The following is a 17,469-nucleotide window of genomic DNA, read 5'->3' on the forward strand; positions in this document are numbered from 1 at the left end:
CAGCCACACGCTTGACTCCCCTGCCATATTGCATTTTATTTTATTTATTTTATTTATTTATTTTGTCATACAAATATAGTATTGTATTGTAGTATGTTTAACATAATATAAGTATAAAGTAGAGATAGAAAAGATAAAAAAGACATTTGGACAGGAACGGTAGGCACAAAGGTGCACTTATGCACACCCCTTACAGACCTCTTAGAAAATGGGAGAGGTCTATTGTAGATAATGTAAGGGACCGCCTTCTGCCGCACGAATCCCAGCAACTGGTTAGGTACCACAGAGTTGGCCTTCTCTGGGTCCCGTCGACCCTGCAGTCTAGTTTGGAGCGATTTACATTTAGTTGTATCTATTGCATGCTTTTGTGTTGATGTTGTTAAAGGTGAAGTAGTCGCTAACAGGGAGTACATTGTGATGTATGATTTTCTGAACAACAGTTAAATCAGTTCGGAAGCGGCGTAGCTGTAAATTTTCTAAACATAGAAATTGAAGTCGGGAGGAGTAAGGTAATTTGTTGCGTGAGGAGGAGTGGAGGACTCTTCTTGTGAAGTATTTCTTGACTCCTTCAATTGTATTAATGTCTGTTATGCAGTGTGGATTCCATACAGGTGAGCTGTATTCAAGAATTGGTCTGACAAATGTTTTGTATGCTCTGGTTAGTAGATCGGTGCTTCTAGAGAAGAAGCCACGTAGAATTAAGTTTGTGTCTATTAGTAATTTTTTGGAAATGCTGTTGCAGTGGGCTCTAGCACTTAGGTAATTGGAAATGAATACTCCAAGGTCTTTGACTGAGTGAGTCTTCTGCAAGTTCAGTTTTTCCAAGTGTGTATTTAGTATTCGGATTCTTTTTACCAATGTGTGGGACAGAGCATTTGTTGGATGAGATTTGCAGTTGCCAGTTGTTAGACCATTCAGCTACATGGTCAAGGTCCTTTTGAAGGGTAGAAGTATTATCAGAAGCATTAAATAGCTTAACATCATCAGCAAAAAGAACACAGTTGCTTGTAATATTGTCACAGAGATTGTTTATGTAGAGTATAAAGAGAGTAGGTCCTAGGACACTTTTCAATCTTCAAGTAACAGCACAGGTTGCAAAAGAAAATATGAGATTTAAATTGGCAATATGACAATTTTCCATCAGGGGTTATGGCTAAATAAAGTCATGGGATATAACATATTGCTGCACTGAAATCTCACTAGTCTTATCTAGCTTAACACAACCAAATAAAAGGTCTGACAAACGTGATGTCCAGAACGTTTCCATTGTTGTCACTGATATTCAATCAAGGAATACATAAAAACAGCAACTAAAACAGTTATTGTGTCATTGTTCATTATTTCCCTTATAAAAGACCAAACTATCAGGAGAAAGCAGCTAGTGAAACCATGACAATGAATTTCATGGTTTCACTCAAGTCAAGAGAAAATTGACTGCCGTCTACCTTCAATTTAATGTTTTTTCAGGACTCAACCATTTAACTGGTTATATATTTTAAGGATATGGAGTTTTTAATGTGAAATTTATTTTTCCACAATTACAAAGCATTTTAAAGGTATAAAACCTTTTTAAATATCGCAAATATAATACTGTGCATGAAAAATACTGAAACAAGGATGAAATATTATTATGTTCATAGCATTTTCAAAAAATGATCTGGTACACTAATAAGAGTACATCTTTTGATTTCTTATGTTTGTATCTGAGGAAAATACTAAAGAGTTGCATTTTCTTTGCTTCTATCTTTGTTTTAGCCCAAATCAATATTGTGAAGACTGCTTTTTTTTTGCTTGCTAACTTATGCACTTTTTGAAAAGGAATACACAATCTTTTTCAGGCTGAGGGGTTTACTGGGTCTATGAATAACATGATGAGAACTGTGATGGGAGATTACCAAGACAAAGAACTAAAATGAAGTCCATTATCATTCAATTAATTAAATAATATATGTATTATTACTCATATGTATCTAATAATTTCCCTTTGTCACAATATAAAATGTAATTCAGCCTCAGTTTTTTTTAATACAAGAAAGAATTATTATTTTTGGAGCCTGGGAGTAGTATAATGGGGAAAAATTGTTCCATCATTCATTCATAAGCAATTGGAATGAAACAAGAATAGACACTAATAGGCAGCTATAGAGAAAGCTTGTAGAATTTCAACTACTAATTAGAGGTTAAGCATAGTTATTAGATGTGTAAGCAAATCAATCTACTTACTCCTCTTGCAAAATGAACTCCACGTTTTCTGGGGAAAACTGGCCAGTCACTGGATGTTTAAATGTGGTAGTTTGGTGGTTGTGGCTGAAAGGCAAATCAAAATCTAGTTCAATACCAAAGCAAGCACTAATGACATAAAATAACATTTTACAAAAATCTTATTATACCTGAATGGCTTCTGCTTTGAATATGTTTGTTTCTCCCATTAAGCTGGAGAGATGAGATACCAGTAGTTTTCTGAATGTATTACAGATCAACTATTTATTTCAATCTGCAATAAGGATCCATTTATTATGCTCCCACTTCTGATATTGAAGAAAAATAAGCAATGCATGTTCCTATACTCGCTTTCAAAAACATTGTTTTTGTTTTTGAAAGATTGAAGTTATTAACATTTGTTTCTCCTAAATCATGGGCATTGCACTTACTGCACAGTGCAGTATGTCCTCACCCTATGGCTTCAGGGAATCCTCCCTGGGCTATAGTTGGTCAGTAAATAATGGCAAGACTTGGAGCGCTTGATGGTGCGCTGGCCAAAAAAAAAATGGCAAAAGACATTATCATGTGGGCTGGAAGAGACTGATGGGAGGGAAAGAACAGCACCCAGGATCACAGCAGGGGTAAGTTCTGGTTTCTTTTGCTGCCAGGGGCATGCTGCCAGGGGCATGCTGCCAGAAGGAACATGCGCATTGCATGCTCCACACCCAGCATATGCGCACTACTCACACAGCGTATACTCCACAAGCAGCGTATGCGCCCTATTTAAAAAACAAAATAGCGGCCTCTATGATGCTGCCAAGAGAACCAGCTCGGGGTGGTTCCAGAGACGCAGGCCGCTAAATTACTACCAATTCCATAGAACTGGTTTCTAACCAAGAGAAACCCACCTCTGGGTCACAGTAAAGGTAGTCCTCCGCTTAGCAACAATTCATTTAGTGACCATTCAAAGTTACAATAGCATTGAAAAAAGTCACCATTTTTCACACTTATGACCATTGTGTCTTTATGGTCATATGATCGAAATTCAAACGCTTGGCAACTGACTCATATTTATGATGGTTACAGTGTCCTGGAGTCACCTTTTTTGACCTTCTGACAAGTGAAGTCAATTGGGGAAGTCAGATTCACCTAACAACTGGGCTATTAACTTAGCAACTGCAGCGATTCACTTAGTTGTTAAGTGAACTAAGGCAAAACTTAACAAACGTCTCACTTAACAGCAGAAATGTTGGGTTCAATTGTGATGGTTAAGTCAAGGACTACCTGCACTTTGCCTTTTGGAAAAAGAAGGAGGGCATATGACAAAAGCCATAAGGTGGGCTGAATTCCCGCCACCTCTTCCACAAGTGAATTCCCGCCACCTCTTCCACAAGTGAATTCCCGCCACCTCTTCCACAATTCCAGTGGAAACGCTGAAAAATGCTCTGATTTTTTTGGTGTTTCTTCAGGAGCAGCAGTTGAGCTGATTAACTTTAAAAATTAATTGGATCAGGACCAATGGAAGTGCGAGGCCACTGTGGGGACACAGGATTATCTACTGTACTTCATTGCTGGTTAGACTTCATTACTGGACTTCATAAAGCAGATTTAAATGAACAATGACAACTATAGTTCCAAGGCTCTTTTAAAAAAAGAAAGGAAACCTGCACACTATTCAGTTAAATTCACAATAGTTGCACGTGCTTATTGGGAATAGTAAGTTTCAAAATGGTTTTAATGTCGGTTACAAACTGCAAGTGACAAGGTAGAAGAATAAAAAGGAGCAAGAGTTGTATTTTTAAACCAAATTTTGGTCTAACGAGGGGCCATCTTGGTTTTGGACTCAATTTCCTAATCGTTACATACAATAAATAACATAATAAGGCCAGTAGGTTATTGGATTGTCCTGCAGTGTGGAATTTTTGCTGTTCTCTAAGCTTGGCTGTTTGCTTGCAGATATTTCAGGCATTGATGATATTATCTAATTGGGTAATGAAATATCTGCAATCAAGCAAACAAGCTCGAAAAGCATCAAGAACTCTGCAATTCAATTCTGAGCTACAAATACTCGCTGCTGTTAGGTTCATCCTGAAATCCTACAGGTCCGCCACCGCTCAAGTCCATTGCAGTTCTATTTTACAATCATATTTTCTTTGTTGACTTACAATCTTGTCATGATTCCATATTACTGGTCACAACGTGCTTATTAGTGCTTTTGGGAGGCTCCTGAGATAACTGTACAGTTGCTATGGACAGCAAGTTTGCCGATGTTGCTGCATTTTATGTTTAATTGAATGAGTTTACTTTGCTACCGTACTTGATGTGCGGGGAACAGAACACTAGAACAAAATACATCCACACCGGCGTCCATGTATACAACAGGCACACACGCTGCATCACGGATTTCGAACAAATATTTAAACTGGCTAAAGTTCACTTGAACAAGGCACACTTGCTTATAAAGGTCAGCTGATCTTTTCTGTTAGTAAGATGCTTTCACGTTCTTTATTTTCTACTGGTTAATTATTCATACAAGGCTCAAGGTTAACTGTGCTTTGTTGAAGACTGGGATCTAATCGGCTGGAGTACAACTATACAAAAAAAAGTTGGCTGTGCATATCCATGTTTGATAGGTTAACTCCTATGTGAACATAAACCATTTGTTTGTTTTATATATGTATTTCCACATCCCTTTTTATCTCTTCACTAAAATTTGATACCCATTTGAAATGCACGATTTATAAAAATGTACATGATGGAAGTAGGAAACTAGATTCATGATGCTGAATTCACAGAATTAAAAGCAAAGTGCTGCAAAAGTACTGTATCCATTTAAAGTACTGTAATATAGGGGGTTATTCAGAATAGATTAATTCTAGTGATGGATATTTTATATAACAATATTCTACTAATAAAATGGTTCTGAATTACACATAACAATTTTGTAGAGTCAAGTTCTAACATGCTCTTTTAAGGAAGTTCAATTGTTTGAATGAAAATCTTTCTTCTGAACATTTCTTTCTTCAAAATAGCAAACACCACTGTCAGTGATTGTGAACCTTTTTTGGCTCGGGTGCCAAAAGGGTGCGTACGCTAACAACAACAACAACAACAACAACAACAACAACAACAACAACAACAATAGAAACATAGAAGTCTGACGGCAGAAAAAGACCTCATGGTCCATCTAGTCTGCCCTTATACTATTTTCTGTATTTTATCTTAGGATGGATATATGTTTATCCCAGGCATGTTTAAATTCAGTTACTGTGGATTTATCTACCACATCTGCTGGAAGTTTGTTCCAAGGATCTACTACTCTTTCAGTAAAATAATATTTTCTCATGTTGATCTTTTGATCTTTCCCCCAACTAACTTCAGATTGTGTCCCCTTGTTCTTGTGTTCACTTTCCTATTAAAAACACTTCCCTCCTGGACCTTATTTAACCCTTTAACCCTTTCTCATATAATAATAATAATAATAATAATAATAATAATAATAATAATAATAATAATAATAATTTATTAGATTTGTATGCCACCCCTCTCCGAAGAGCCCATACCCATAATGCAATGCCCTTCCCCCACCCATACACATAACCCCCCCACTGCCCCCCATGCATGTCCACAATCCCCCCACACTACCCTGCACATGCCCACAGGCCTTCCTGAAGACTACAGACTTGGGCTGTTTTTCGCTCTCCCCAGGCATCAGGAGGCTTTCCTGAGCCCCGAGGAGAGCAAAAACAGTCAAAAAGAAGGCCAAAAACTAGTTGGACAATGCATGTATGCTCGCTGGAGCTGACATAGTACAATGCCTCATGTGCCCTCAGATATGGCTTTGTGTGACACCCGTGGCACACAACTGACCTATGTTATGTACAGTGTATAAATAATGATCAACATTCTTAGATTTTTGGTTAATTGCACCAAGAGAACATTCAGAATCCATTTGGCCTGCTTTTTAATCTTCACCACAAACACAGATGAATCAGTGAAGAAAGCCAAAATGTATTATGGGTTTAAACTTCCAAATACATTTGCTTTTAAAATTACAAAACTCTTCACTGTCTTCATTTCTATTAATAAAATATACTCAGGCAGAATTGCCACACCATTTTGGATTTAGCTTCCAAAATTATCCTCTAACTTCTCATATAATTTAAAAGCAATTATTTATTACGTCTTTACTTTCATAAAGTAATAAACCTCACGCAAAAGCCTACTGCATACCTAATACTCAAATATTGCTTCTACATTTGCGTTCAGTGGTAATTACAAAAACACAATCATAGAATGTTAAAATCTTATGTAACTATTCTTTTAAACACTTTATGTATGCCTATTTATGTTAAAACACATGAAAAGCTAGCAATGCTAACAAACAGATATATTTTGGGATTAGAATTCAAGACCACCTAACCATGCCTGACAGAAATTTATTAAAAATTCATTTTTAAGGCCCATTTGGGATAATGGCAGCTAAAAGCTAACAATGTTGCTAGGTTTTGAATATTTTAAAGACAGTAACTATGGTATTAATATTAGCAGCTGATGCACGCTTGTAGCCTTTCTACTGCAGCTACAGACTTATGTTTTTATCTTTCATAACAATAGGTTGTATGCCACTAATTTTGTTACTTCAAGGAGTCTGGCTTAGAAGTTATTCATGAATGTTCTAGAGCAAGGGTGTCAAACTGGCGGTTTGCGGGCTGGATGTGTCATTCATAGGTCACACCCACCCCAGCTGCGCAAAGGGAAAAACATCATGATACATCACGTGACGACAACATGATGCGTCGAGTTTGACACCCATATTCTAGAACTAGAATGTGGTAAAATATCATCTTAACAACATATGTTTAAAACCTCACCTCTGTGTTATCAATTCTTTCGTGAAAGGGATTTAGCATCATTTGGTATGATGGTATCATTTTGTGCCTTCAATCTTAAATAATTTATTTAAGCTATTTAAATAAATCCTTGGAGGGGGAAGCATACAAATGTAATAAATTATTATTATTATTATTATTATTATTATTATTATTATTATTATTATTATTATTATTATTATGTCAGTACAACACAGCAAACGAGATCACTATGCTGGATTTCGTATTTCATCACCAGTCGGGTGCTTCCCAAGCACCTAGGGCTGCGTGATATAGCGGTGAATTATGTTTGCCAATCCCAGTAAAGCGGCCTTTTGCAATTGACAGATGGAGATTTTGTCAATTCCGATGGTTTTCAAATGTCCGCTGAGATCCTTTGGTACTGCGTCCAGCATGCCAAGTACCACTGGGACCTCTTTCACTGGCTTATGCCAGAGTCGTTGCAGCTTGATTTTTAGATCTTCGTATTTCACTGATTTCTCTAGCTGCTTCTCCTCAATTCTGCTGTCTCCTGGGATTGTGATGTCGATGATCCATTCTTTCTTTTTCTCCACGATCACAATGTCTGGTGTGTTATGCTTCAGAATTCGGTCAGTCGGAAGTCGGAAGTCCCACAGTAGTTTTGCTTGCTCATTTTCAACCACTTTTTTGGGCTATTATTATTATTATTATTATTATTATTATTATTATTATTATTATTATTTTCACTGTGCACTTTTTATTTACTTCAAGTGTGCACACTGGTTACTCATAAGATATTTATTTGTTTGTTTGCTTGCTTGTTTTATTTATTAGACTTGGAAGGGACATTGCAGGTCATTTAGTCCAACCCCTTGCTGGTGCAGGAGACCCTATGCCACTCTAGACAAATGGAAGTGCAATCTCTTCTTGAATGTCTCTAGTGTTGGAGCGTTCACAACCTCCGCAGGCAAGCCATTCCACTGTTTGACTGCTCTCATCATCAGAAAGTTCAACCTTATTTCCAGGTGGAATCTCTCCTTGGTCAGCTTCCAATTGTTGCTTCTTGTCTGGCCCTCTGGCGCTTTGGAAAACAGTGTGACCCACTCCTCTCTGTGGCAGCCCTTCAAGTATTTGTAGACTGCTATCATGTCTCCCCTGGACCTCCTCTTCATATGTTTTAGTTTCCAGTCCCCTGATCATTCTAGTTGCTCTCTTCTGCCCTTTCTCTAGTGTTTCAATGTCTTTTTTGCTCAAATATGTTTGCAAAGGATTTAAAAAACAACAGGAAGTAGAAAAATATTATTTTGGGATATCCACTGGCATTTTTAAAGTTCTGCTAAGTTCAATCTTTTTTAGAGTTCTCTATTCATTCTTCTAACCTTGTTTCCAGAATAATTTACATTTTGCACCCATTATTTTGGTGCATTGCTGCATGGAAAGGAATCATCCTGAACTGTGCCAACTGATGTAACCTTGGAGATCATGAACAGGTCATGTTTCCCTCTTTAGGTGAAAATACTGCGATTAATGCTTCTTAGCAGAATGGAGGAGTAACTAGATTTTAAAAGAGCATCTTAAATTAAATTATCAGGACTATTATTACGGCAGATAAAATTTTCAATTACATTATTCAGATAAATGAATAATATTTAGAAAGGTTATACATTTGGCTAACAGTTTTCTGCGGCAAATTGATTAAGAATTAATACCTAGTCAATACAATGTTACTGATTTGTAGCTCAACAATTTTTTTTTAAAAAGCCCGAGAAATGAAGTGGATTAGTTTTCAAGAGCTTTGTTAATGTTAAATGGAATAATCTATGATTCATCAAAACAAAAAAGTATCTCTCCTAAATGAATGTACTGTGCCAGAAGAGAAAAGGGGGGAGAGGGAGGAGGAAGAGGGATGGAATGAAGTATGAAGAGGAGGAGAAGGAGGAGGAGGGAGAAGAGGAGGAGGAGGAGGAGGAGGAGGAGGAGGAGGAGGAGGAAGAAGAAGAAGAAGAAGAAGAAGAAGAAGAAGAAGAAGAAGAAGAAGAAGACCACAACCACCACCTTAATTTGCTAATTACTAGATTCATGTTACAGCCATTATTTGCCAAATGGACATCTATACATTTACAAATACAAGGTGATTAAGAAAACTTCCTATACTACCACATCTTACAATACTGGACAACAAAGTATCAACAGTAGAGTCCTTCAAGTATCTACACTGACACTGACATCAAAAAAGCACAACAAAGAATGTTCTTTCTGTGCCAACTCAGGAAGCTCAAACTGTCCAAGGAGCTGCTGATACAGTTCTACAGAGGAATTACTGAGTCTGTCATCTGCACCTCTATAATTGTGTGGTTTGGTTCTGCAACCCAACAAGACAGACACAGACTGCAGAGGATAATTAGAACTGGAGAAAAAACAATTGCTACAAACCTGTCTTCCATTGAGGACATGTATACTGCACAAGTCAAAAAGAAGGCTGTGCAAATGTGCAAATACATGGCTTCACATCATGGCATTAAAATGCAAGAGTCTGTTTTTCTATCACATTTTCAAATAAAGTGCATTGGGTGTAGAATTTATGTTGTAATGATGGGATACATATTTCTTCACTTCTCCCTCTTAACCTCTGCCATGGATGCATATAATCAGGATATGATATCAGCGCAAGGAACAGAGTTTAATATATACAAATGAGAACCCAAAGAAGTATGAAAAGAGATAAGTTACATCACAAAAATGTAATTGTTTACATTACACAGAAATTTCAAAGGGGTAAAGATCCAAGTAGCTTTTAAGACATGCTATCATAATATTCAAAGGAAGATGGAGGATGAAAGCTAAGAAATATGTACAATGATTGTATACATATTTCTAACATCAAGCAACAAAAAAGACCATATTCCTGCCAAGAATGTCAAAAAATAAAGAAAAAAAACAAGACAAGAAAAATGTGCTGGAGAAATAGAAATTAATCCTGCAGAAAAAAATCAATGACAAACTTAGTGAAGACCACAAGGAAAAGTGTAAAAGCTGAACATTGAGAAAAAATTATGGTCAACTGAAAAAAAATTAATTTGGAGAATTGGGATTAAAGCCATTACTGAAATGTCTTTGGATATGAATTATTACATATGTTGGCAGAAATATGAGTCAGCAAGATAGTATCTAACTACTAGGGAATAAGTATTTTTATTTCTTGTGAACAGAACTATTTTTCCTGCTGAACACTATCTGAAATCTATTTATAGTTCTGTTTATTGGGAATCAAATACTTCCAATGATCTGACTAAATTTACTCAAAACCAATTTACTGTAGCAGTAAATCACAAGCTAAACATTTCACAAGCGTATTGATGATTACAAATTTTTGAAAATCACAAATAACACAGTATAAGACAAAAACATGATGATGATTTTTCAAATGCCCTAAATGCGTGTTTACAGAGTCAGCATATTGCCCCAGTAATTTGGGCCCTCATTTTAACGACCTTGGAAGGATGAAAGTCTGAAGCAATCGTGAGCCAGTCAGGATAAAACTCCAGGCAGTAGACAGAGTTAGCCTGCAATCCTGAATTCTAATCATTGCACTACCACATCTCATTGGCTTACCCCTGTGATTTTCAACCTTTTTTGAGCCGCGGCACATTTTTTACATTTACAAAATCTTGGGGCACACCACCAACCAGAATGACACAAAATGAGACTCTAACACAGTACATGTTATACGTATACTGCAGTTAATAATATAGTTTCTAAATGTATTTATACTCAGTGTGAAACCTGGGCCTGTTTCGATGAACACAAAAGGGATATCCTGGCAGGAATGGTGGCAACATTTACCTCCAATCCTGACCAGGATTAGAAATCGGGACCATGGGGAGGAGTAGCAGCTTCAACTACTCACCGCAGCCACACAATGACAAGTGTGCGGCAGCCCGAGCGGGGACCTTCTTGGGAGTGGATGAGAGGTGGCCTGCTATTGGTTCATTGCTAGTGGTCGGGATGAATCCTAGAAGGTGATTGGTCAGTGAGCGTTCCCTGTCCGACTCTTCCTGTCGTTGATAGCTGGAGGGATTGTGAGGGGAATGTTTATGTTCGGATGAAGGTGGCTGGCCAGATAAATTGCCTCCACAGGCCGTATCCGGCATGCGGGCCGTAGTTTGGGGACCCATGTTTAATTTCCCCACGTTACACCTGACCATGTCTCACGGCACACTAGTGTGCCGCGGCACACTGGTTGAAAAACACTGGCTTACCCAGTTTATGGGTAAAAACTGATAACAATAATGATAGTGTTGGTCTGTTTTTGTGTGTTTAATAAAAGCTTGATATACAAAGATTATCAAATACAATTTTTATGGCATGTATAAACTTTATCACTTCTCATTGTTTTGGATAAAAACATTGCTGAAGTATCTTTTAAACTTTGCTTTTATAAGTAGCCTTTTTACTTAACCAAGTCTTTCAAGAAAGTATGAGACAGAAATTAGGAATTTTAACTATGCTTCTTTATGGGTAAAGAAGCTACAGTATTTCAAATATTTAGGTAAATTAATTCTCAAATTTAATATGAAATTTTAAGAAGTCCATTAAACAAACATCCACATTTTCATTCAGAAAATTTTGTTCAATTGGTTGTATTCATTCTTTTTTGTTCAAAGTATTTACTTTTATCTTGTCCTCAAATATCACTATGGCAACTATTTAAAATCTTCTCTTAACTAGGAAGACAACAGAAATTTAATTACCGCAAATCATTTTGCAGTTCAAATGAAAATGTTTTAAAATGTTGCCAATAGTAAAGATATAGCCAATATAACTGAGATTTAAGTGAAACTACGTCATGAATAAAATTTATATACATTTTATATAAATTCACTTTTACATTTTATACAATTTATGTCTATGTTATTGACCCATTGAATTTTTATTAAGATGATTTATTGCTTATTAAGGTATGAGGGCCAAAGTACTTAAGCTAAGTTATGCCAGGTGCTCCTAGAAAAAAAAATCCCTATACTTCAGAATCCATTATATAGTAGAAAAGCACTCAAATGTATCTTTGAATGTGTTGTTTAAAGTATACAAGGAGTGTGGAAAACTTAACTGGGGAAAAAGCAGGAAAACTGGAACATGATGATAGGGGATTTGACATAGCCTTTCAGAATAGAATAACAAAGTTGGAAGGAATCTTGGAGTTCTTCTAGTCTAACCACCTGCTCAAGTAGGAGACCCTGTACAATTTTAGACAAATGGCTATCTAATCTCTTCTTAAAAACTTCTATTGATGCAGCATCCACAACTTCTGAGGACAAGCTATTGCAATTCTAAGTGTCAAGAAATTTCTCATTTCTAGGTTGGATCTTTCTTTGATGAGTTTCCATTTATTGCTTGTTGTCCTGCTTTCATCAGGTGCTTTGAGAGTAATCCTTGTTTAATGACCAGTTACTTAATCCTATTCTGGCAGAAAATAGCAAGGTACACCCATTGGATTTGCTTAACGACTGCAGTTATTCACTTTAAAACCATCAGAAAAACAGTGGTAAAATTGAGCGAGGTCACATGATGACTGCAATGACAACAAAAAGTCCTCAGTCGCTTTTGGTAATTAAGCAAGGACTACTTGTATTCTACAGGAATTCGTGTTTAAGGATCGGGTTAATTTCTTTTTTTATGTTTTCAAAGTTTTGCAGTCTTGATGGATAGTTCCTTTGCATTGGATTGCAAAGGTGTGTCTATAATAAGTTAATCAATGCAATATGAAGATAGGAATCATTTATACTTTGCATCTCTTATACCAAATTTGATATGCAAAGAAATCTCAGAGACTGCTTTAGCCAAAATGATTCGGTCCCTCCTTGTTAACTCAAACATAGAGGTCCTTATTAAGACCCTATACCCACATGAAATGCAGAAGTGAATAGGAAGGAAGGCCTTCTCAGTTGTGGCCTCTATTTTGTGGAATATATAGTTCTTAGAAACTGACCTAATGTCTAAGTTCATAGCCTTCATGAAACTTTTGAAAACTTTTCTTTTTAGGCTACTGTTTTATATTAATTACCAGACTACACAAATGTATATGCTATAGAGAAGATAACTAAGATTCTCTGTGTTATTTATTGATTGATTTTATTTATTTATTTATTTATTTATTTATTTATTTATTTATTTATTATTTGGATTTGTATGCCGCCCCTTTCCGAAGACTCGGGGCGGCTCACAACAAGTGAAAAAACAATCCAATACATAATCCAATTAATTAAAATATTAAAAAGTTTAAAACCCCTATACTAACATACACACACACAAGCATACCATGTATAAATTCGGCGGGCCCAGGGGGAGATGATTGATTTGATTTGATTTATATGACGCCCCTCTCTGAGGACTTGGGGCGGCTTACAACATATAAGAACAACAGAATACAATAGATAAATCCAATTATTTACACTAAAAAAACAATTTAAAATGCCCAGATATGCTAAAATCAATCATACACATTCAGACAACAGCCATACAGAAATTCGTCGGCCAGAGGGTAAGATCTAATAATCCCAAGCCTGGCGGCATGAATAAATCTTAAAACTCTTGTGGAAGGCGAAGAGGGTGGGGGCAGTGAGAATCTTTAGGGGGAGGTAATTCCAGAGGACAGAGGCCCCCACAGAGAAGGCTCTTCCCCTAGGCCCTGCCATGAAACATTGTCTAGTTGACAGGACCTGAAGAAGGCCGACTCTGTGGGACCAAACCAGTCGCTGGGACACATGCAGCAGAAGGCGGTCCCACAAGTAATCTGGCCTGATGACATGTAGAGATTTATAGGTGATTACCAACACTTTGAACTGTGTCCGGAAACCAATCGGCAGCCAATGTAGTCCGCGAAGTGTTGGAGAAACATGGACGTACCAAGGAAGGCCTGTGACTGCTTGAGCAGTGGCATTTTGAACAATGCATAGTTTCAGAACACTCTTGAAAGGTAGCCCCATATAAAGAGCATTGCAGTAATCAAAGCTTGAGGTGATAAGGGCATGAGCGACTGTGAGTAGAGACTCCCTGTCCAAATAGGGCCACAACTGGTACACCAGGCGAACCTGGCCAAATGCCCCTCTCACCATAGCCGAAAGATGATGGTCCAAAGTCAGGTGTGGCTCGAGGAGAATCCCCCCTCACCTGAGTAATGGACAGACAGGTGGAAGTGTCCTTGGGAGGCAGAACCCACAGCCACTCCGTCTTGTCGGGATTGAGTCTGTCCAGAGTTATTCGATTAAGTAGACTGGCAATAAAGACAATTCACTAAGAAAACTTCTCAACTTCAATGGAATAGTTTACTCCTTAATTTTATCTGGAATCTTTGCAAAGGTTCTCTGTTTAACATATAGCGTGAAGCAATGCAGCTAGAGATTTGATTTAGTAAGGTGCTACCTTAAACCTTCAATCCCTCAGCTATTGAGATTTCAATAAATTGATCCAAAAGTGGGTTGTTAGCGAACAAATGGAAGAACCGTTGTACCTACCTGAACGGTCTTCTCAGTGCACTGGAAGGAGAGTCCAACATGGGTATTACTCCAATCCTATTGGTAGAGACTGAGTTAAATTTACATATTAACTAGCACCGCCCCCTCTGCTCTTCCCATGAGCCAGTTTTAAAAACAAAAGAAACCATAGTAAGAGGATAACCAAATTTTATTATAACAACTCTTAACTGATAACTGACCACTCCGGCGTCCCTGTACCCAAAACTAAACTGGGTGGGTTTGGACTCTCCTTCCAGTGCACTGAGAAGACAGTTCAGGTAGGTACAACGGTTCTTCTCCATTGCATCTGGAAGGAGAGTCCAACATGGGATATACCAGAGATTTACGGCCCATGGGAGGGAGAAGGTCTTGTCAGGGACGTTGGAGATAAGCAAACCCTTTGTAAAACACGCCTCCCAAAAGCTGCCTCTGCTGAGGCAAAGGAGTCCAACTTATAGTGTCGTATGAACGTTGATGGTGCCGACCATGTTGCAGCCCTGCAGATGTCATCTATGGACGCCTGGGTAGCTCAAGCCGCTGAGGTCGCCACACTCCTCGTTGAGTGAGCAGTCACTCCTGTTGGTACTGATTGGTTACGGGCTCTGTATGCCTCGGCAATACACTCCCTGATCCAACGACTAATTGACCCTGATGATACTCCAAGTCCCTCTTTATCCGAAGCAAATGACACAAACAACTTTTCTGATTTCCGAAAAGCTTCTGTGCGTCTGATGTAAATCTTGACCGCACGGCGTACATCAATCTTATGCCACCTTAATTCCGATGGGTGACTGCCGTGGGTGCAAAAGTCTGGAAGAATTAATTCCTGTTTCCTATGAAACTCCGAATTGACCTTCGGAATGAATGAAGGGTCTAATCTCAACACTACTCGATCTGGATAAAAGACACAGAGGTCAGGTCGAACCGATAAGGCCGCTAACTCTGACACTCTCCTTGCTGATGTAATGGCCACTAGGAAGGCTGTTTTAAGTGACAATGTCCTCAATGGTATAGATCTCATAGGTTCAAACGGAGTTTTCGTCAAGGCTCTGAGAACCAATGTGAGATCCCACGAGGGAAACCTCCGAATCGGTGGAGAGTGTTGGTTTGTTGCTCCCCGCAGAAAATCCTTCACCCAAGGATGGTAAGCTAAGGAGCGAACTCCCTCCACTCGTATCATAGTCGCGAGAGCCGCCACATGTCGTCTCAGAGTGTTGGGAGTTAGTCCTCGATCAAGCCCAGTCTGTAGGAACTCCAGAACTGTAATGACCGATGCCTGTTCAGTGTTGATGTTTTGTTTGTCGCAGAAACTGCAAAAGGCCGCCCATGTGGTCTGATAGATCCGAGATGTAGATGGACGCCTTGCAGCCTGCATAGTGTCTATGACCTTCTCTGGTAGCTTCAATGCTCGTAACCTGACCCGTTCAAGTGCCAAATGGTCAGTTGAAGCCACTGGGGATCGGGATGTTGAAGTTCTCCCTGACTGAGGGATATCATGTGGTCCGGGATCCTCCAAGGGGGTGACATCAATAGTGCCACGAGGTCGGAGAACCACGGCCTTCGAGGCCAGTGTGGAGCTACCAACAACACCTCCGCCCTCTCTCGCAGTAGTTTCTCCACTACTCGTGGTATAAGATTCGTTGGCGGAAATGCGTAAAGTAGTCCCGGTGGCCAGGATGTCCGGAGAGCATTGACTTCCTCCGCTCCTGGCTGTGGAAATCGCGTGAAAAACCTCGGAAGCTGGGTGTTCTGAGAGCTGGCGAACAGGTCCACCATCGGAAGACCAAACCGCTTCACTGCCTGTTGGAAAATGACCGGGTCCAGCTTCCACTCTGACTGATCCAATGTGGACCGGCTCAGCCAATCCGCTTGTGTATTGCTGATTCCCGCGATGTGTTCCGCTGCTAGGGACCTTAGATGTTGTTCGGCCCAGCGGAATAGCGCCTCTGTCTCCTCCATGAGACGCTGCGACCGTGTACCCCCTTGATGATTCAAGTGGGCCCTGGTCGCCACATTGTCCGTAAGAACCAACATGTGCTGTTGATGTACTAAGGGTGCAAATGTCTGTAGGGCTAGAAACACTGCCCTCAATTCTAGAAAATTTATATTGACTGAAGTGAGTTCCTCTGCTGTCCACAGGCCCTGAGCCATGTGAGCTCCGATGTGGGCACCCCATCCGGTAAGACTGGCATCGGTGGTCAAAATGATCTGATCCTTCGTCTGGAAGGGGGATCCTCTGCTGATCGCGGCAGACGTCCACCATTTTAATGAGTCTCTGACTTTCTTGGGTAAATGAACCGTCCTGTGGCAATGGCTCACCTTGATCCTTTGAGCAGGGAGCAGGAACCATTGCAGCGTCCTGATATGGAACCTGGCCCAAGGGACTATGCCAATGGCGGATACCAGGGTTCCTAGTATCTTTGAAAGCAGTGAGAATGGAACCGGTCCCCGCTGAACACTGGATATCAAGTGTCTGATGTTGTCTTGCCTCTCCTGTGAGAGCGACACTGTGCCCTCCTGAGTGTCTATAATTGCTCCTAGGTGTAGGAGCCTGGTGGTAGGTACCAACTGGCTTTTCTCCACGTTGACTGTGAAGCCATGGAGTTCCAGTGTACGGATTGTCTCGTTGAGGTCTTTCTCTGCCGCCAGTTTGGACCTGGACAAAACGATAATATCGTCCAGGTAAGCCATGAGCCTGATGGATCTTGCTCTTAGGCTGGCGGTCAATACGTCCAAGAGCTTCGTAAACGTCCATGGAGCTGATGACAGGCCGAACGGCATTGCTCTGTATTGGTAATGTCGTCCCTCGGTGTAAAATCGGAGGAACCTGCGATGTTCCGGATGGATAGGGACGTGCAGGTATGCCTCCTTGAGGTCGATGGATGTTAAGATGTCCTGTT

At 39.4% G+C, this 17,469-nt stretch overlaps 1 protein-coding gene across 15 annotated transcripts in view; it reads right to left on the reverse strand.

The window, feature by feature from the left end:
- PLEKHA7 (pleckstrin homology domain containing A7) overlaps positions 1–17,469 on the reverse strand; it is a 139,888-nt gene that overhangs the window by 63,007 nt on the left and 59,412 nt on the right. For all 15 annotated transcript variants that reach the window (XR_011560312.1, XR_011560311.1, XM_070764203.1 and 12 more), the window contains one exon: positions 2,224–2,307. Coding sequence is in view for 13 of the 15 variants with exons in the window: in XM_070764203.1 (XP_070620304.1) it covers positions 2,224–2,307 (84 nt within the window). In the remaining 2 variants the exon portion in view is untranslated. The remainder of the gene's footprint in view (positions 1–2,223; positions 2,308–17,469) is intronic.

This window comes from Erythrolamprus reginae, chromosome 1 (assembly GCF_031021105.1).
Source record: "Erythrolamprus reginae isolate rEryReg1 chromosome 1, rEryReg1.hap1, whole genome shotgun sequence".
NCBI classification, from domain to species: domain Eukaryota; kingdom Metazoa; phylum Chordata; class Lepidosauria; order Squamata; family Dipsadidae; genus Erythrolamprus; species Erythrolamprus reginae.